Source organism: Acomys russatus, chromosome 4 (assembly GCF_903995435.1).
Source record: "Acomys russatus chromosome 4, mAcoRus1.1, whole genome shotgun sequence".
Classification (NCBI taxonomy): domain Eukaryota; kingdom Metazoa; phylum Chordata; class Mammalia; order Rodentia; family Muridae; genus Acomys; species Acomys russatus.
Window position 1 is genome coordinate 81,349,116 of NC_067140.1, and position 21,706 is coordinate 81,370,821.

General features: G+C 45.1%; 1 protein-coding gene across 1 annotated transcript in view; it reads left to right on the forward strand.

Moving 5' to 3' along the window:
* Cfap61 (cilia and flagella associated protein 61) overlaps positions 1 to 21,706 on the forward strand; it is a 272,515-nt gene that overhangs the window by 104,748 nt on the left and 146,061 nt on the right. Inside the window, exons 15-16 of the mRNA XM_051144932.1 lie at positions 6,806 to 7,012; positions 10,364 to 10,498. Of these exons, the coding sequence (XP_051000889.1) occupies positions 6,806 to 7,012; positions 10,364 to 10,498 (342 nt within the window). The remainder of the gene's footprint in view (positions 1 to 6,805; positions 7,013 to 10,363; positions 10,499 to 21,706) is intronic.

The following is a 21,706-nucleotide window of genomic DNA, read 5'->3' on the forward strand; positions in this document are numbered from 1 at the left end:
TAGCTCATGTAGCCCAGGCTAGCTTTGTGTCTGGTATCTTGCCATGTAATTGTGTGTCATCTGGAGCTCTCGATCCTCCTGCCTCCAGCTCCCAGCTAGGATTACAGGTCCATTGCCACAAACTGCTTTTGTTTGCCTAAATTTTCTAATTTCTTTGGACATGTCTTCCTTTGGGTAAACTTTCTAATACTTTTAATTATCTATGCCTGTGTGGATTTTGTAGATGCAGTTTGTTTTTCTCCCAGCAGTCCAGCTTTCTGTGTCGTTTAAATGCAGGTTCTTGGGCAACTTTTTTCATAAATGTTCTTGCGTCAGTGATACAGTTTGGAGACATTTTAAGTGTGTTGCCTGGAGATCCACGCTCAGAAGTTTTTCTTCATATGACAGTGTTAAGTGGTGGGAGCTTTAAGAGAGTTTGGGGATGTTGGCTGGTTCTTGGTGGTCTGAGTGGGAACGGCTAGCGTAGACTCCCGTGTGAGTGCTTGGCCACAGGGAATGGACCTTCCAGGAGGCGTGGCCTTGTTGGAGGAAGCGTGTCACTGTAGAAGCGGTCTGTGAGGTCTTAGAAGCTCAAGTCTGGCCAGTGTGTCTTGGTCTCCTTCTGCTGCCTACCAATCTGAAAGTAGCACTCTCAGCTCCTCCAGCACTATGTCTGCCTGCATGCTGCCATGCTTCCTGCATGACAATGATGGACTGACCCTCTGAACTGTAAGCCATCCCCAATTGAGTGTTTTCCTTTATAAAAATTATGGTGGTCGGGCTGGAGAGATGGCTCAGAGGTTAAGAGCACCGCTTGCTCTTCTAAAGGTCCTGAGTTCAATTCCCAGCAACCACACGATGACTCACAACCATCGATAATGAGATCAGCAGGCACACATACAGGCAGAACTTTGTATACATAATAAATAAATAAATAAATAAATAAATAAATAGTAAAAAAAAAATTACAGTGGTCATGGTGTCTCTTCACAGCAATAGAAACCCTAACGAACCCAGCCTGTAAAAGAGATTAAGTACTTCTTGGGAATCCCAGTTAGTTACATAAAAGTGAGTTATTATAGAAAGAGTGAGATGGCCCCTTCTCTCCTCTTCCATCTTATCATGTGACTCTCTTACTCTTTCTTTCTGTCCCTCATATGTGTTCATGCCATCGTGCACTCTGCCTGGAGGCCTTTATCAGAACCCAAACCAACATGGTGTACTTCCAGCCTACAAAACACTGAACTAGGTAAACCTCCCCCCCCTCTCTGTATATATATATATAATTTTATGTAAATTTTATTATAAATATTAATGTAAATATAAATTTTAATATAATAAATATATTTTATATTTATAGAAATACATAAACATAATATAGACAAATGTTTTATATAAGTATATATGCTATTTAATATTTATTATATTTATAAATATATAATATATGGTGTTAATATATACATAAACCTCTTTATATGTGTATATATACATGTATATACATGTTTTAGTAGTAATGAAATGGAACTAATACAGTCAGACACTTAGCTGCCCTGCAGGCCTACCAACTACCTTTTCTGCCTTACTCTGTTCCTGTGAGCTGGATTGAGCTGACAGGAATGCATGCCTTTGCCCTTTGCCCTTCTGTTTGGTTTGACAGGAGGATAGAGGACATTATGATTGCCCTCACACCAAACCCAGTGGCCTTTTTAAGGTGGCATTTCTCCAGCATGCTCTCTTGGTGGATCTCTGTGACCAGTCTCCCCCTACTCCACCCTCTGAGGCCCTGATGGCTTGCAGTTGTTGTCTCACTGTCCAGTGGATTTCCTCGCACCTCCGCACCTCTGTAAATATTCCCTTTGTTGAGCCGATGTGCACTACCCTCATGTGAGCATGCCATCTGTCTCACTGAGACCCTTCCCCAGCACACTGTATTTATGATTTTTCCTATGTATTTTTAAAAGTTTTAGTACTGTACATAGACACCTCTTATTGTACCTTCTACATGTTTATTTTAGAATATAGGAAGACCATGGATTTTTTTCCATCTTGATGTTGTATCCAATTACCCTTCTAAAGTATATTTTTTACTCTGAGAGTTTAAAAATTGATCACTCCACCCCACCCCCAAAGCACAGCATCACTTTCAGGTCATTCCATTGCTGACAGCAATGAGAAGCCGTGATCGGATTTAAAGGACAGAGGTGTGTACTATGCCTATCAGAGAGAGAGAGAGAGAGAGAGGAGAGAGAGACAGAGACAGAGAGAGAGAGAGAGAGAGAGAGAGAGAGAGAGAGAGAGACAGACAGACAGACAGACAGATAGACAGAGAGAGACAGAGAGACAGAGACAGAGACAGGGAGACACAACGACACAGAGAGAGACAGAGATACAGAGACAGGGAGACTATGTAGAAAATCGTTATGGTGGCCATCCTGGTTCCTCACTCTCCTACTCTCTTGAAGCCTCAGGTGGCCTCACACTGTGTGGCCAAGCATGAGCTTGAACTGGGTTTAAGCCTGCTTGCTTTCTTTTTTTTCAGTTGTATTGCATGGACAGAGCAATGCTAAGTAATAGTGCTGATAACGGCCACTTTTTAGTTGTCTTTATTTTAATGCGATAATTCTGTATTTTCTTTATTTAACATACTATTTATAGGATTTAAGGAGATACCAAATTAAGAAAGTCTTTTGCTTTTCGATTATTGATGGTTTCTTTGATGGATAGGCATTCAACGATGGGTTTTTGGAGTTCACTGGGTTGTTTGTAAGGATTTAATCCTTTATTCTTCCTTGCATTTGTTTCTCTTTTTGATTCAGTTCGTGTGAGTTTTGTGAATAATGGCCTATCTCAGTCTACCCATCCTGTCCTCATAGTAGGTGCGCATTTGATAGTTTGTGAAATTCTCCAAGTGTTAACTCTCAGAATACTTGTTTGGACTGCCATTGTCTTCAGTGTCACTGGTGAAATCTCACCAGGGGACAACCCCAGCCTTAGTCCTTTGCAAATAGGAGTGGATTGGTTTGATCTTCTTGGGTTTTTTTGTCAATTTGTTTTGTTTTTAGAGAGTTGTTTTGTCTTGGTTTTGGAGAGTTGCTTTTCATTTGCTTGTTTGCTTGCTTACTGTAGAAATCCTGAGGTTCTGTCAAGAACACTTACTTTATGCCTCTGGGGGAAGCATTCTATTAACCGTTTCTTGCTCTTTGTTTTCTTCATTCTCTCATGAAGTTCTGCTTTAGGCGGGTTTGGGATCCTTTGAATTGATCAGTCAGTGTCTCTTGGTAAGAGGAGTAACAGGCAGGCAGGCTGGGAGGGGTACTCTCACTCATCACTAGGAAATATACCTTGACAATAGTGTTCTGAATCTCTGACCATGATGTTAATATTAGTCGTGTCTCCCATTGGAAGCTCTGCATCAGAGTCCCTGTAATAACTTATTTACTTCCAGTTTCTTCTTGATAACAAATTATATTACAAGACAGGCACAGCGGCACACACCTGTGATCCCAGCACTCAGGGAGGCAGAGGCAGGAGGATCTCTGTGAGTTCGAGGCCAGCTTGGTCTACAAAGCAAGTCCAGGACAGCTAAGGCTACCCAGAGGAACCTTGTCTTAAAAAACAACAACAAAATGTTGTAAACAAAGTTTCTCTTGGGAACCTGTGAGGGCATTATATTGATTTTTTAAAATGTTACCCTGGGACAAGTAAGCTCTCGGACCTGCCTATCTCTGCCCCTCAACGCTGGAGTTACTACATCCTATGCCACTGTGCCTGGCTTTTACATGGATGCTGGAGATTTGGACACAGGGCTTCTTGTGCACAGTGGGCGGTGCCCAGCTGCTAACTGCTGTTTCTGTGCTACACTGAAGATGGATCTCAGGGGTCTGTGCCTGGCATTTTACTTAGTATGTTGCTTGTACCATGGAATATGCCAGGATCTTTCTTGTTTATTTATTTTGACCTGTTTTTATTGAAACATACATGTGGGTATATCTAGGTCTACTTCTTAACTCCACAGACTGAGGGTTATGTGGGCAGGATACTCACATATATGATGCCTATACAAAAACAAAACAAAACAGAAACAGATTAAGCAACCCCCAGAAGTCTCTTGTGTTACCCAAATAAAATACAGTCCTGATTTAAAATAAAATAAATTGTTGCCCTATCCTCCTTATTATCCCTTCCTCACTGTAGAAAGTCTTATGTTTCATGAGTTTAGTTGTCATAGAGTGTCTTTCCTCACAAGTCTGTTTGTGTCATGAGTGAAAGACTAAATTTCCAGTGTGAGTGTCCAGCATGGGTGTGGTTCTCTGTTTTCTGCCACGGCTGGCAGGGATAGCCATGCGTCCAGCTGGGAGCTGTGCAGCCAGTCTTCGACTTCTTCTTCTACACTTGAGTGTAGTAGCAGCAGCAGGCTGGGACCCCAGTGTGCACCAAGGTGGGGCAGGGTTAACCAAGCCATAGTCTCCTTTCAAGGCAGCACTACCTTCACCGTTGCCTCACTCCCATCCCTTGATTCTTTAGAAAATGTTGTCATTCTTGTTATTTTAAGGGAGTTGGGATGAGAGTAAAATTAGATGCATGTGGCCCATCTGCTGTTTTGAAGTTAACGACCTCTATTAGCTCTCTGCTTTTCACTTTTCAATGACTTCTCAGTCTTGCCTATATCACTCTTTTTATTTGATAATGAGCAATGTTGCCTTGGTAATTAAAGTCTTGTGGCATAAAAGCCATTACAGGGTCGTGATGATTGAAAGGCTGCCTGGATTGCCCTGGGGTAGCACCACTTGCTGGGTGATTGCAAACCCATTTCTGCTATGCTTGGGAACAGAAGCTGGTCTCCAGTGGGTAGGAGGGGATGGTTGGTTACAGACTGATAGCTGTCACAGGCTTGCTGCTTCCAGCCTTACTGGTCACAGATTAGGTCAAGTTTTTTCATTTTGTTTTGTTTTGTTTTTTATATTCTTCAATCTCTGCTCTTTAAACTGTGTTTTTCCATCTACGTTTGAGTTAACTTTTCCTTCAATGTGACTGTTATTTATTCTGTTTGAATTTGCATTCAGTGGGTTTACAGTAAAGTCTTGGAGGCCATATTTGTCAAAAATTAATTGTCCTGTTATCAGAGACAGTCACCTGCACTTTTTTTTTTGTTTTTGTTTTGTTTTTTGTTTTTGTTTTTTTCCTCTCTCTGCTCTTAACAATGTGAGCTAGAGAGGTGAAGAGGCCAGGCTGCAGCAGCGTACAGTTAGCATGCATGAGCCCTGATTCCACTACAGCGTGAGGAGACAAAAGGCTGTTGAAGACAGGAGCAGTGGACCCAGGATTTCCCTTTCCAAGTAAACACAACAATTAACTCCCATTGCATAAACCTGTTACCCTTCACAGGAACAGGGCAGGGGATGCTCTGCCTGGCCTCTCTCCTCACAGCCCAGTCACATGCTAATAGGAGTCATTTCCACACTAGCAGGTGACCAGTAACACCAGCAAGTCTGTCTACTGACTCGAATAACTTGTGCTCAGTCACTTGTGCTGGCTTGCAGGTGCTCCTGTGCCCAGAAATGTGGCATGACTGCTGTGCTGTGCCACACCTGACCAGGCACCCGAGGCTCGCCATGGTGACAGCAGCCAAAGGCATAAAGAACAAATCCATGAAGCCATTGTCTTAGTCAGGGTTTTGTTTCTGTGAAGAGACACTGTAGCTGTGTCAACTCTTATAAAGGAATACACTCAATTGGAGCTGGCTTACGGTTCAGAGGGTCAGTCCATCACTGTCATGCAGGAAGCACGGCAGCATGCAGGTACACATGGCGCTAGAGGAGCTGAGAGTGCTACATCCAGACTGGCAGGCAGCAGGAAGTGAGACCTCAAAATAGTGCCACTCCCTATAGGCAGGCCTAGGGGAGTAATTTTTCTTTCCAATCACCACAGCTATCTTCCACAGACAGATGGCCAGAATGAGCATGCACGTTCTGCTTTAAAAGAATCTGTAGGGGCTGGAGAAATGGCTCAGGGGTTAAGAGCAGTGGCTGCTCTTCCAAAGGTCCTGAGTTCAATTCCCAGCAACCAATCTACAATGAGATATAGTGTCCTCTTCTGTTGTGCAGGTGTACATGCAGGCAGAGCACTATATGCATTATAAATAAATAAATCTTAAAAAGAATCCGTAAGCCAAGTGTGGTGGTGTGTGAGAACCTGTAACCCCAGCACCCAGGAGTTCAGGGTTAACCTAAGCTACCTAGGGAGACCCTGTCTCAACAACCAGGGGCTGCAGATGTAGCTCAGGGGCAGAGCACTTGCAAACATGATCAAGACTCTCAGTTCAACCTCCAGCACTGAAAATAGTATTAAAGACAAGATGAATAATAATGGAAGAAACAAACATATTTCTCAGTGTTGCACTTGAAGCATGAAATTGTGTGTGTGTGCCCGTGCACATACACGCTTGCAAGCATGTGGAAGGCTAAGGACAGCCTCAGGTGTCATTTCTCAGGATCAGTCCACCTTGTTTTTGAGAGAAGATCTCCCATTGGCCTCCCATTTTCTGAGTAAGCTAGCCAGTCCACTAGTAGGTAAGCTGAGCAGGCTCTGCAGTGAGCTCTAGGAATCCTCCTGCCTCCACCTCCCCAGCACTGGGATTAAGGTGCATGCCACCACACCAGGCTTTTTTGTGTGGTCCCGGGGAGCAGTTGAGGTCCTTACACTTGCAAGACAAAAACTTTACCAAGTAACCTATTCCCCAGCCCCACCTTAGGTGGCCTTTAAAAACAGCATCTCAACACGCATGCCCGTGATTTGCTCACAGCGTCCTTCCCCGCCTGTTCTCCAGGACGTAGAGTACATACGGTCTCATTATAACATCGAGGATTTCATCTACTTCAGCCACCACCAGCAAGAAGAGCACGGGCGCTTGAACCATTTCGCCCTGAACCCGATTTTCCGACACTACACCAAGTTTTTCCTGAAGGAGATCCTCCGCTTAGGCTACAAGTCATGCCTCTACTACCCTGTCTATTCGCATCCCCGGGAAGGCAAGGTACGAGGCTGGTGTGGGCTCCCCTGCGTGCACATCTGTGTGCACGTGTGGTGGTGCTCTGTGTGTGCTGTGTGTGTTCCTCTCAGAATGCATCTGAGTCTCCTCTGGCCGTATTTGATTAGGCCATGTGCTTCACTGTGATGACTATCCAAGAGGCGCCCAGTTTCTGAAACAATGAGAAAAAATGTAATTAGACAGATTTGTTTGTTTTTCTATATTAACAAAACGGCAACAGAAAACTGTAGGAAAATCACTGTAAGAGACACAAACAGCACATTGCTTCTCATGGTGTAAAGCCAAAATGATCATATCATGTTCTTTGAAACAAAGAACCCTATGGAAATTAGTAAAATAAATTCATTCCATCCTATAAAATTGGCATGCTATCCACTGCATTCGAAATGAATTTATAATTATTTCTGTAAAAATAATGGATGTAAGGTGGAGCTGTGCAGTTCTGGTGGCATGCTGCCATGGGGAATACTTACGTAACCCCACCTAACACCTCCATACAGGAAGACAGTAACAGAGACCTAATGTGTGCACAGCCGCCTGTGTGATCCCACCTAACACCTCCATACAGTAACAGAGACCTAATGTGTGCACAGCCGCCTGTGTGATCCCACCTAACACCTCCATAGAGGAAGACAGTAACAGAGACCTAATGTGTGCACAGCCGCCTGTGTGACCCCCACTTAACACCTCTATAGAGGAACACAGTAACAGAGACCTAATGTGTGCACAGCCGCCTGTGTGATCCCACCTAACACCTCCATAGAGGAAGACAGTAACAGACCTAATGTGTGCACAGCCGCCTGTGTGATCCCACCTAACACCTCCATAGAGGAATATGGTAACAGAGACCTAATGTGTGCACAGCCGCCTATGTGACCCCCACTTAACACCTCCATAGAGGAACACAGTAACAGAGACCTAATGTGTGCACAACCACCCCAAATACCAGTTCATCCCACCGCCGCCTCCTCTTACGCTGCTTTCGTGCTCTGGAGGGTGCGTTTGGCCATGTTTCCTTCACAAGCTGTAGCCTCAGTTCCTAGGTGCCACTGTTAGAGACACGCAGACACCTCACCTACTCTCATGCTGTGTCCTGATTGTTCCTCAAGTAAGTCTGTTCATGCCAGATTCCCAAGGGGTGGTTTTCTGAAAACTCATCCACAGTCACTGACGGTTCCCTTGGTGTGTCCTCTCAAGCTGATGGGTTTCTACCGCCAGGCTGAGAAGTTGTCCCTTTAGTTTCTGGTCATGACCTCAAGCTTTCCCATGTTCTGCCGAAAGCCCTTGTCACCATCCACATTTTTTGGGTTTTGTTTGTTTGGCTTTTTTTTTTTTTCTCGGTGTCCACGAGGAGCTAAGTGGAGTTTTCAGGCTCTCCTAACCATAGGTAGCTCACGGACAATCTGCACTTGCATTAGCACACACACTCTGTAATAGCTGTGCCTGTGTCTCAAACAAAAGCCAGCAGGAGGAGTGCCTGGGGGAAAGAAGGAAGAGTTATGTGGAAAGGCGTTTTCATAAGATGGAGACTCTTGCTTCAGGGAGGTTTCAGATGGTTTGGTGTTTGTTTTCCCTGTAAAATGTAGCAGGACAGCACTAAGATCAATGACATGGAAGATAACAGCTGTACAGGGAAACTCTGGACCCAAACAATCTCCTTCACGTCACACTTGACTGAGTAGCAACTGTGCGACCTTCCAGGTGTAATATTCAATTCTTAGTTTCTGTCCACCATGCTGCCTAGATGTGCTGGAATCAAGCAAAGTTGATTTGCATCTGTAGTAAAGACATCTCGGGCATTTCACTGCACCAGTGTCTGCCTACCAGTGCAGAGGCAGGGACGTGCTGCTTGTAAGGCATCGAAACACATTTAGAAACAGATTTCGCTAGTCACACTTCCAGTTTATTTACTCATATTCGTGGAAAGACAAGAGTAAGAAGCTGTCCCAAGTCATCTGAGTGACAATTTTCAGGCCCTCTAGCAGTGAAGCTGAGCTGCCTGTATCTCACTGTGGCCGTGGCGCTCTCTGCTCTGTGCGAGGACTTGCACCAGGATATATAGCCCTGTAGTTGTTAGCCTGTGGGTCTCAACCCCCTCGGGGTTGCATATCAGAAACCCTGCATGCCTCATAGTTGCATTCCCATTCATAATAGTAGCAAGATTACAGTTATGAAGCAGCAACTTTCATGGTGGGGGGTCATGGGAAAATGTATTAGAGGGTCACAGCATTAGGAAGGTTGAGTACCACTGACGAAGACATTGACCAACAGTGCAAACAGCTGTGGCAGGGTTCCCGGGGCCGCTTTTCAGTAATGTGTGAAGGTAGGGTGTGAGGTGCAGTGGTGAAGGATTCTGGAAAGCTTTTGTGGAAGCTTGTAGTCCATGGCTATTTTAAAAACAACACATTAAAAAAAAAATTTAAAAAAAAAAAAAACAACAACAACAACACATTAGTCATAGACAAACTATTATATTTATTAAAATGCAGCTGACATTTGACTTTACTTTTTTGCTCACTGATTTTAATTCAGTAAATAGATACATCACTGCCACTTTGGCTTTTCACAGTTTTACACCTGAGGCTGAAATGATTTCTTGGCCCTGAGTTTTTGTTTTTGTTTTTGTTTTTGTTTTAATTTCCAAGATTTCATAAATGTCAGAGTCACTTTTCCCTTTCAGGTTTTAAAAACTAGATAAAATTAATATTTAAAGTGTTATTGTAAAAGTGATTTACTATCTATCTCAACAAGCATAAATCCAATTCGCAATGTAGTCATGATACAAATCAGAATCATTTGGTTCTCTTCTCCTGTCCTCACCTTCCAGTTTTATTTTTTCATAAGACCTTAATCAAAACAAAACAAAAACCCCAAGTGAAGGTGCCTGAGTGCTTCCACATCTGGGATAGGTCCCCTGGATGCCATTTTTATCTCCGTGCGTGAAAGCGGCTTGTGCCAAACACACAAAGGTTAACAGGACTCAGATAACACAGCTTAATGGGGTCAAATCAAGCTGATTCGTGATCACTATGGAGAAGAATATTCTCCTGGGAGAAATGCTTGTACTGAAAAGTCCCATAAACCAAACCACTTGTTTACCTGTCATTCCCACAGAGATAGTAATGTAATTACTCTCATAATTATCTTCATTAGTGTCAGGCATTATCTACAATTCATTCCTCTGCTTGAAGAGCATGTTTGTTTATTTGCTGTTTTTTTCCCCTCCCCTATCTGACTTGGCCGAGTTAAGAGTTTTGTATTTGTCGAGCAGCATGCAGACATCTGTGCTGCGCCTCTGACATGCTCTCCCCTAAGATAGAGACCGCTGTCTTTCAGCTCCAGTGCTCTTATGCCCACTCCCTGACATCTGCCCTTCATTACTTGGTTCCCGTGCGACCACGACGACAGATTGTCTATCCTCTGGAAAAGCTTGGCATAAACGCTCCATCAAAGGAGGTCTGCAAGGATCAGGTGGGTAGCAGGGCAGCAGGCACGGAGGCATGGTGCCAGCTCCCGCGGGCTTGGCAGATGGGGTGGCAGCCCTGTCTTCACCGAGCAAGCTGCTTCTTAATTACAGGGAACCTGGCGCTCATACCCTTACAGGCGGTGCCCTGCAAGGGCTCCCCGCAGCCTTGCCCTCAAGTGGTTGTTTCATAGTAAGCCTAAAACAGTAACCACGTCTTCCTTCTCAGGACACAGCAGGGGCACACTGCGTTGCTGCTGGTCCCTGGACAAATGAGTGGCCTAGAGCCACCCACATCCCCAGCATATTTTATCTTCTTTTCTGCCCTCAAAAGAGGGATCCCCTTTCAATTGATTGTTTGCTTTTAAGTCAGAGAGTGGTCTTTTTGCTGCTAGGACAAAGCTGACAGAGAAATGTCATGTCTTAAGCTGTTTTGTTGTTTGTTCGTTCATTCACTTGTTTGTTTTAATATGCACACACAAAAACTCCCATGAGAAGTAAAAATGTGTAACAGCCTTGTTCATTTTACCTGTTTTGAGGTAAAAACTAACCCTGGGATGCCTTTGTGACAGACCAGAAAAGGGACTGGAATTTGCGTGTAAATGTTCATGTATGTGAACACAACCATTTTTTGGTTGTTGCTGTAATTTTAACGGAAAACAGAGTCACGTTAACTTAATCAACATGTAGGCTTCCAGTGTTCTGTGCACTTTGACCTTAAATGAGTTTAAAAACAAAACATCTCAGTCACCACGATTTGCAGTTCCTGAAAGCTGAAAAGGAAGTGTAAGCATTTAGAGCATTGAGTGGAGGAGGTTCCTCAGCCAAGCACAGAGGGAAGGTGGGAACACAGGGCTCCCAGCTCAGCTTCACATGGGGACTGACCAGGCCCAGTGCAGACGCCACTTCAAGTCTGACATGATCCTTACATTGGTAAAATAATACAACTTATATTTACTTCCTAACAATTAAAATTAAATTTGAGGAGCGACTGAAAATGAACAGCAATTTTTTTGAACTTTTAAGCAGACACAGTTATATAGAAGGTAGTTGCCTACTCTCACTCCCCTGTGAGGAGAGGCCTTTCCCTTACTGTTTTTTAAAAATGTTCAATCTGTCTTAGTTTTAACGAATTAGTTCCTGGAAAAATGAGAATTAAAAAGCAAAGACAGACAGATTCCACGTTCTGTAATGCCACTCTCAGACTTCACAGACACAGGGTTGCCCTGCCAAACTGCTGTAGAAGCTGTCATGTACCTAGGTCTTCCCGGACCGGATCCGTTCACACATGGCGCACCTCAGGGCGCACTGCGCCCTCTGTCCACTCAGCATCTGGAAATGGTGATTTCCTATTCCTGGCCACCTCGGATCTTCCCTCTCCTCTCATACTCCCCTTCCCCCCGTATCGTTCTGAAGCAGATCCCGGTAGCTGCCGTTTCATCCATGAGCATAATCTTAGAGGTAGTGTGCACGGCACGCTAGACGATATTGCATGGCCCTACGTGGAGGACGGGGAACGGGGTGGGGGTGGGGAACGGAGTGGGGGGTGGTGATGCGTGTGGACATCCTAGAACCAGACCAGAGTGGCTACGTGCTGTATCTGTTGTCTCTGAAACAGCTTCCATGAGGAGAGGGGGCCTCAGGTGGCAAAGGGGTGTGGTCTCACCACATGATGCTTTCTTTGTGGCTTGTGTATCAGATCTAGTAAAGATGAGAGATGCTGCCCCTTTGCAGCCATCGCTGAAAAGCCTTCACATAGACAGGGCTGGGCCAAGAGAAGGCCTTGTGCATTAATGGGGCTCCCGTGACTTCAGCCAGCAGTCTCGTGGAAGGAGTGGCAGTGCTTGAGGCATGCCGAGCTGTGACGTGAGGCATGCGCATGTTGTTGCACGCGTGCTGGATAAAGCTGCCTGTCCTCTGCCTGTCCTCTGAGAGCCTCTGGAATTGGGCTGCATTGAGATGGGCTGCAGCTCAAGTGGAGGGAAAGCCAGAGAGAAGCTTGGTTTCATGAAATGATTCTAGCATTCCTTCCCAGGCTGGCGTGATTTTCACTCATTGCTTTATATTTAATAACTTCTTTCCTGCTCATGTCAGGTGTGTGCCTCCTTCTCCTTCTAGAGTCGTGATGAACGTTGAGGCACAATCGAAACTGACAGTTCAAACCTGGAGTCCAGGAGAAAAGTGCTAAGAGGGCTGGCAAGACAAGCGACGGTGCGGAAGTTAGCTGCCCACACAGTGCTGTGGTGTTTACAGTGCTGGGGAATTCTGCTTAAGAAACTCCTCTACTGTTACTGACCACCTCCAATCTTAACATGTGGCTTTAGTGAGATTAAGATTTAGCAGGAGATCCGGAAAGTAGGTTGGTGGCATTTAGCCTGCACAGCGCCTGCAGCCTGCAGTCAGATCGTCAGCTTTGCATAAAACAAAGAGGTGTGCAGGTTTCAGGGCCAATGAACAGTGTCTGGTCTGGGGACAGAGCTCGGTGGAAGGGCACTGGTGTGGGGTGTGAAAGGCCTTCTGTTTGACCTCACAGCAGCAACACAAAACTTGAGCAACAACTTTGCAAACATAAAGGTCCTATCAAAGGTTCAGCAACATGATATCCCACATAGAGTGGACCTAAGTATTAAAAAGTTGAGGTGCCGATTTACATTATTTAAAATTGCTTTGCTCTTTTTAGAAAACATTTTTTCGATGAGTTTAACATTTTAAATATTGTCTGAGATAAGATGAGCTTAGTAGGATTGTTTTGGGGGGGTTCTATGTGGTCCTCGTGCGCCCCTGTTTGACCTCCCATGGTTGAAACATGCAGGGCCGAGTAACCACCGTTTCTCACAGAATTCCTTCTACCCTGTAACCCTCACGTCCCTCTGCCTTAGCTCCCACACCTTACTGGTGTTTCTCTCCAGCCACTTGTTTTTCATGCCTTCTATCTTGCTTAGAGCGTCTCTGAGTAGTCCTCCGTCATCCCTCACTTTCACCTAGGAAGCCAGTCTTCAAGGGGGCCACATCACTCCAGGCATGAGTAATGGGATAGACCGCGTTTCATCTCGGTGGGTTGCCAATTTGAATCTGGCACACGGCAGCGGTGATTGAGACTCACCACTGTGTGGTGGGGCAATGCGCCTTCCCTGCATGGACCCCTCCCCACCCTGAGGCTACAGAGCATCTGTCAGTAGACAGCTCACAGATTCACAGTAATAGCTCCACAGCTGACCAATAGGGATTTAAGGCCGTAACCCACATGAAGGCTTGAAGTTTCTTGTCCAGTTTGAATGAGCCATCTCTCGGCCTGTGCTTTTATGTTCTGAGCTATTGTCATGGAAACATTTATGTAGATGGGGCATCATAGCTAACCATCGTGAATACTGTGACCCAGAGACATACTCCAAATTTGCCTGAATTCTCTGTGCAGACAAACTAATTGAAGATTGGAGCAAGTTGCCTTTCCCTTGCTTTGGAGGTCTATGGAGAAGTATGTTTTCCTCTCTCCTGCCTTCACCCTAGAGGGATGTTGAGTTGACTGTGTTGCTGTCCCTACTCTTGGGGAAACTGCCAGTATATTATTATTTTTTATTTAACTTCTTTCTTTCATGTGTTTGAGTGTTTTGCCTGAAAGTATGTCTGTGCACCATGTTTGCAGGACCTTCGGAGGCCAGAAGAGAGAGCCGGATCCCCGTTGCGAACTTCAGTTGTGGGTGCTGGGGAACTGAACCCAGGTCCTCTGTAGGAGCCATATGTCCTGCCTTGACTCACAGTGTTCGTGGAGGTAGATGAGGGGAGGGAAGTACGGTAAGAGCAGGGACTCACAGTAGGACTGGACCTGCGCCTGTAGAGTTCCTGGGGTGTCTGTGCTTTGTGTCCCAGGTACTTCCTGTGCTTCCTCTTAGGGTGTTAACAATTATTTATAATGCTAAACTCCAGAAATCTGCATTATGATCTACTATTTTTATTATTTACTAAAGTTTTCATGATCTAATCTTGTTATTTTATTCTTCATCTTGCTATATAGTGGTCAGGGATGAAGTATGTTCTCCTCCCCCTCCTGAGAAATCATACTTTCAGAGTGATCAGCCTTGATGTTTTCTTTGTTTTATTTTGTTGTTTGTTTGTTTTTCTGGTTATTAATGACGGTCTGCTGAAGTCTGGGCTAACTTCTTTGGAGGCCTCCATTTGGATTCTCTGTGTTTGTTTTCTCCACATCTCCCTTTGTCTTCTACAAGGAAAAATGGTGGTGTATCTAACCCCCAGCCCCAGCCCCAAGGGCTAAATGTTGCCGCCCTTTCCTGGTCCGTGATCCCAGGAAGTCGTCACTGGCTGGCACTCAGTTCCCTTTTCATTGGGGCTGCTCTCCCCCAGTCCAGCTATAATTACCATCTGATGGGCGCATGCTGGATCCTGTTGCACGTGGGCATCTGCCGCCTTGGGAAATTGCATTATCCTCCCAGCACCTGCTAGGCTTTCTCCATCGTAGTTGCTCCCAGCCCCTTCCTTAAACTTGGTAACTTTCCCTGACAGTAGTCAGCCTTCCCTTGGCTGTAGTTGTGGTTGAAGTGTGTAATATGTGTGTGGGGTTTGTTTGTTTAATCAAACCAAACCAAACCAAACCCCGTCCCCTCAGTTTCTTAGTCTCTCCTTGGGAGATGATGGTAAAGTTGTAAGCTTGTTTTCCAGCATCATCCATGCATTGATCATTATTAATATCACCAGCACAAAGTTTCCTTGACGTGAAATAGCCCCCTTTCAGCCACTCCTGGGTCTAGTTTGCTTTTGCAGCCCTGTTCTCAGCCACTTCCCACATGCCTATGCTCCTCACGCGGACACTGTTCCTTAGCATGGTGCTGAACGCCTTTCAATGTGACATGTAGAGAAATGTGTATAAAATCGCTTGTGTGCTCCATCTTTTTCTAGAATGGTGCTGAGCGCCTTTCAATGTGACATGTAGAGAAATGTGTATAAAATCGCTTTTGTGCTCCATCTTTTTCTAGAATGGTGCTGAATGCCCTTCTCTGTGACGTGTAGAGAAATGTGTATAAATTCCCTCATGGGCTCCCTCTTTTTCACAAATAACATACCTTCTGTGTCACTTCCCCAATTTGCTGCCACTACCTAGTTAAATACACTATGCTGTGTGTTTGCAGACATCAGAATGGCTTATGGACCAGTGGTTTGTCCTCATGGTTCTCACAAATCTTTTTTTCCTTGGGAAGTGATAACTGCCATCCCTCCTATGGATGCTGTTTGCTGAGATCTGGCTAAAAGCTTTCTGTGACCATCTTATATAATTGTCACATCAACACTTACTGCTGTGACCATTCTCATCTCGTGTGTGTGTGTGTGTGTGTGTGTGTGTGTGTGTGTGTGTGTGTGTGTGTCAGGGTAGGGGTGACTTGTTCACAGGCAGGCTCGTGGACAGCCCCTTCCAACCAGTCAGTTAGTTGCCCAAATTCTCACTTTTACCCATGACTTGAAGACTTTATTAACTAACATGTAAGTCTGATGCCATGGCCATTCCAGGAAACTGCACACAGAGAAGGTAGGCAGCCTGACACTAAACGTTTTTTATCCCCTACATCTTTTGATACCAGCCATGTAAGAAAAATGTCACCCACAAACTGGCCATGACCCCTCCCTGTCTAGACAATACCTGCGCTTAGTGTCAGCGCTGTACCAGCCTGACTCTGGCTGAGTGAGGCTGGGGAGAAGCAGACGCCTGGGTCCAGGTTGGTGTGCTAGGCCTGTTTTGAGACAGCAATAGATGGAGGGTGTCTGTAATTTTCTGCGTGTTGTATCGGTGTGCTGTCACAAGCCATTCAGAATTGTGGTGGCAGCTGCTATGAAAAGATATGATCCCATATGGTGGTTATATTACAAACTTCTCAAGATTCAGCTCTGTACTGAATGGAGCTCAGCAGTGTTGTTAGCCTATCATGGGCACGCTTGACAGTTTACTTGAGGAGCTAGCGGCACAGCTGACAAATGCTGCATGATATTTAGGAGTTGGGCTGTGAGAGGATAGCAAAGTGATGAGAATAAATTGTGAAAATGACTTCAGTGTCTCAGCAGTATTACCAGCCAATGCCAAATTTTATCATTTAGTAGAATAACGGTGCAGGACAACCTCCCTCCAACAAAATTTTGTTGTGGTATAAACAATAGGTAAGTTCAGGAACCAGAAAGTAGATCTGTGTACATGTACACACACACACACACACACACACACACACACATTACTTTTCTAGTTGCTATGATCAAATCCTGTGACAAAGGCAATCTAGGAAGGGGTGTATTTTGGGTCACAGTTCCAGCGAGGTGGGAAAGCCATAGCCAGAGGAGCAGCAGGCAGCTGGCTACGTTGCATTTGTGGCCAGAAAGCAAGAGTAACTCACTTTCTCCTTTTTATTCAGTCTAGAATCCCAGCCAAGGGAATGATGCCACCCAGAGTGGGTGGGCCTTCCCACCTCAGTTAACACAATCAAGAAAGTCTCCCACAGGCATGTCTAGAGGCCATATCCCAGGTGATCTGGGTCTTACCAAGTCGATGACTGAGATCAAACACCACATTACCTTACAAGCCACAATTTAGTGGCTTAGTATATTTATGGAGTTACAAAACCACCATCACTGCCCAAATTGTTAATATTTTCTCTCTTACCTTTGCTTCCTACTCCAAGTCTTTGACAACCACAGATCTATTCTCTGTCTCTTGAGCTTGCCTGTTTTGGATACCTCATACAACATGTAGTATTTTGTGACCAGTTCCTTTCACTTAGCCTGTTCTTGGAGTGCACCCATGTGGCAGTGCATGTCTGTTTTATTCCCTTTTTACTGCTAAACATTATGTTGTGTGGATAATGACATATTCTACTTGCTCTACAGTTGTTGGAAATTTAAATTGTGTCCACTTTTTGGTTATTTAAATAACTATACTATGAAAATTCACAGTGTGTGTGTGTGTGTGTGTGTGTGTGTGTGTGTGTGTGTGTGTGTGTTCATTTCTTTAGACCATATACCCTGGAACTGCAGCCTTTCATTTTTAGATTAGATGGAGCACCCTGGCCACTAAGTGGTAAGACGCTATTCCTCTTAGGGCCAGTGATGTGGAGTGACCTGACGTTTCCCTGGTACTCTGAGAGCTTCATATGTACATGGAGACTGTGCTGCTCGTGACAGTTCAGTTACTGTTTTGGAAGCAGAGGTTAAAATACAGCTCCTCCTGCTTCTTCCTGACCTGCTCACCTAGACATGTGGCTTCCTGGGGTCCTGAAGCCACATTTGGAGACTAGGTTCCAGATACCCATCTGAACCCAAGAGGGAAACACAGAGGACTTCTGTCTCTTTAAGTTGCCCAAGCCCTTTGTTACAGTCCATCCCCAGTGATGGATGGCATTGCCTTTAGCAAGAGTTTGCAAGTTTTCCAACCAAAGATAGATAGATAGATAGATAGATAGATAGATAGATAGATAGAAAGAAAGAAAGAAGATAGACAGACAGATCAATGGATCCATCCCCCGGCCTCCAGACTTTTCCTGGGTGCTGATTGGGTTCTTGTCACTACTACTGTGGTGTGGAAGGGGCATCCTGTTACCTCGCAGAGCCAGCATGAGTAACACAGAAGTTCCAGAAGTCCCAGGGACACATCAGCTGCCTGCCCCTGACTGGCGAAAGGTCAAGGCCCTGGCTGAGGAAGACTGCAGCGGTCCCCTGCTCTCCGGCTGGAGCTGGACTTCTTGGCCTAGACTTCTTGGCCTAGTGTCTTCTTTACAGTTTGCCTTTGGGGAGGGAAAGATTGGCAGCGCCAACAGGTGGCTTGGCTCTGGGTATTTTAAGTGACATCGGGGATGATTAGAGCTCCGCATGCTGCCTAGAGAAGTTGTATCTTCCCTTTTATTAAAAATAAAATATCAAGACAAAAAATCAGCACAGGTTTATGGGAGGAAGAAATAGATGAAACCAGCACCAAATTCACTCTATCAGTAGCCCACCTTTGAAAATATTGTGGTATTTAGGGGCCGAGGAAATGGCCCAGTCAGTAAAGTGCTTGCATGCAAACACCAGGTCCTTAGCTCAACCTCTGAGCCCACACAGAAAGCCAGGTGTGGTGGTGTGCGCTTGCGACCTGAGCATTAGGGACGTGCACACAGGCTTCTGGGGGCTCTCAGGCCAGAGAGTCTAGCCTAATTGTCCCAGGTTCCAGTTGGGGTGGGGGGAGGGGCGGGAAGTGCCTGTTTCAGAAAAGGTGAATGGTGCAGAGGAATGACACCTGAGGTTGACGCCTGAGGTTGACACCTGGCTTTCACACACACCTGTGCTCATGCACCCCCACCACATGCTTTTTCAAATATGCACACACCCATTCACTACCACAGTGTGTGTGTGTGTGTGTGTGTGTGTGTGTGTGTGTGTGTGTGTGTATCATTTTTAGTGAAAAAAGCCCCAGTTGATTGGGGGAGGAACACTGCCTTCTCCACTGGACTTCTCATCCTGTGCTTGTATCTCACCCTTGAGCAGGCACCCTGAGGTGAGGGGAGCTGGGGTGTGAAGTGAGCGTGAAGCCCCCAGGACGGGCTGGACTGTCACAAGGCCACTTTATTTTGTTTCCTGTTGACTTCGAAAGCGCTCACTGGTCACTGGGATTTTCTTCTGTCCCCAGACACAACGTGGCCAAGTCCATGACTTTTCTGGTCAGTTTTAGCTTATTAAAGCTCCGTGGGCCACTTCACCTCACAACACATGATTGTAATTCTATAATTTCGTCTTATGTAATGACAGAAACTCAATTTCCATGCAAAGGTCAGGCGGCTCCAGGGGCTCCTCTCTCACAGGCCCCTCCCACCTTAACATTTACCTGGCAGTTTTCATTATTGCTACTTTTTAAAGCCTTTCAGTTTCTTCCTCTTTAGGAATATTTCTGACTTTTCTGAAAATGGGGCCAGGAGAGGGGGAACTTGAAGACAGCCCCTGCAGTGTGGGGAGTACGCCTCTTCCCATGGCCTGTTAGTGGGGCTTCTTCAGAGACCCTCCATCCTAGCGCTGAGGCCAGCATACCTGCATTCCCAGGCAGTCCACTGGCACACCAGCCATCTCTGCTCCTTGAGGTGGTCCTCCAAGGAAGGCCCTAAATCAAGGCTCCTCCTTCTGGGGCCAGTTTCCACCAGTACAGGCCACAGGCTGCCTGTCACTCCCTCCCTGTGGCTGTTTTCACTACAGGGTTCTGAGGTGAATGCTTTCTGTGATTTGAGGTTAAAGGTGGGGCCATCCCACATCTTCTCTGCCAGTGAGGCCTGTGCTCTCCAGATGTAGAGCAAGCCAGTAGTTTGTGGAACTCTCCAGAAAACCAGAAAGATCTTTTTTATAGCCTTCCTCTGACATTTTTTTAAAAAGGATTAAAAAAAAAAACTGTGGATGTAAGTATATATCACATGTATGCACATGCACACAGAGGCTAGAGGGTTGTTAGTGTCTCTGGAACTGTGTGTACAGGCAGTTGTGAGCCGTCTGGTCTAGGTGCTGGGAGCTTAGGCCTCTGGGAGAGTAGCAGGTGTTTCTAACTGCTGAGGCATGCCTCTAATACCAGTCTCTGACAGCTTCATGTTGTGTGGGAGCTTTAAATGCCATTTGGTTCACAGCTTAGATCCTTCCTTTTTTTTTTTCTGGATTTTTAATATTTTTTTTTTTAATTGGGGCAGCATATCACATTATAGCGAAAGCTGGCCTGGATCTTACTATGTCACCCAGACTGGGCTCAAACTCTTGGCAATCCTCCTGCCTCAGCTTCCTCTCCTCCTCCCAAGTATTGTAGCCACCACACTCTCTGCCACTCAGGGATATTAGGCAGGTTCTTACCACTGAACTACCCTCCCAGCCCTGACTCTGCTCTGGGGTGGACGGGCAGCTCTGAGGAATGAGCACTTGTCCTCCAGCCTCTGCGGCTTCACTTGGCGTCTCTGCAATGCTAGATGACACCAGGACCCATGGCTTATCATAGTGGCCAGTTCCCTTACATTGGTCACTTAACCTTTTAATCTATGCTTTTATCAACAGTGCTATGTTCAAACAAACGTGAGAGGATTTTTTTTTTTTTATGTACTAACTATGGATTTTTTATTTTGGCCTCAAAAGAGTCATTAAACAAAGAAAAACAAAGTGCAAAATTCTTAAATACATGATATATAAGCCAAAGTTTGGTATGTTTAATGAGGAGACTCTGAAACATGTTCAAAAATTACTAATGCTCAGGGTTAAGGATCATAAAGCAATGACTTTAACGGTTGATAAAAGAACGCACAAAATAATCATCCATGAAGCTTAAAAGGAATAACCCAAATAATGTTTTTTTAATATTTTGTTAATTTATTCAGATTACAACTCAGTTGTTATCCCATCACTTGTATCCTCTCATTTCTCTCTCCCTCACACTTTCACCCTATTCCCCTCCCTTAGGTCTAAGACCGAGGGGGACCTCCTCCCTCACTATATGATCACAGGCTATCAAGTCCTATCTTGGTAGCCTGCTTATTCTTTCCCCGAGTCCATCAGGCCTCCCCAGCAAGGGGAGGTGGTTTAATGAATTGTGGGAAATGATAGTGATGATCAAAGGTGACGCTACCTGTCTTCTAAATGAGAAATCATTTTGTGATTAAAAATGAAAGCTTGTAATTCCTGACTTTGAAGGTTAATTCTCTTGGCTAACGCAATGCTCTCTCTAAGTAAGCCATCAATATACAGAGAACACGTTCTTTCAGTGTCAGAGGTTTTCAGGCAAGTGTGCATCATGCAAAGTCTCTGTCTTCCTAGAATTTTCCTCTAACTCAGTGGTTCTCAACCTTCCTAACGCTGTGGGTCTTCAATACAGTTCCTCATGTTGTGGTGACCCCCAACCATACAGTTATTTTTATTGCTGTTTTGTAACTGCAGTGTTGGCTGTTGTTACGAATTGTAGCATAAATAACTTTGGAGACAGAGGTTTCCTAAAGGAGTCATGACCCACAGGTTGAGAACTGCTGAACAGCCCACAAGGGCTGGCCCACACAGACTCAAGTAATCTTGCGTCCATAGACACATCTATTATAAAGCATAGTACATTTCACTTTTAGAATTTCAAGGAAAAAATTTAACATTATAACTGGTTAATAAATTTTACTTGAAAAAAATGGATATGCATTCTTGGACTGTATAAAGGGTCAAGAAGAGCACCCTAGAAGCTGGACCGGTGT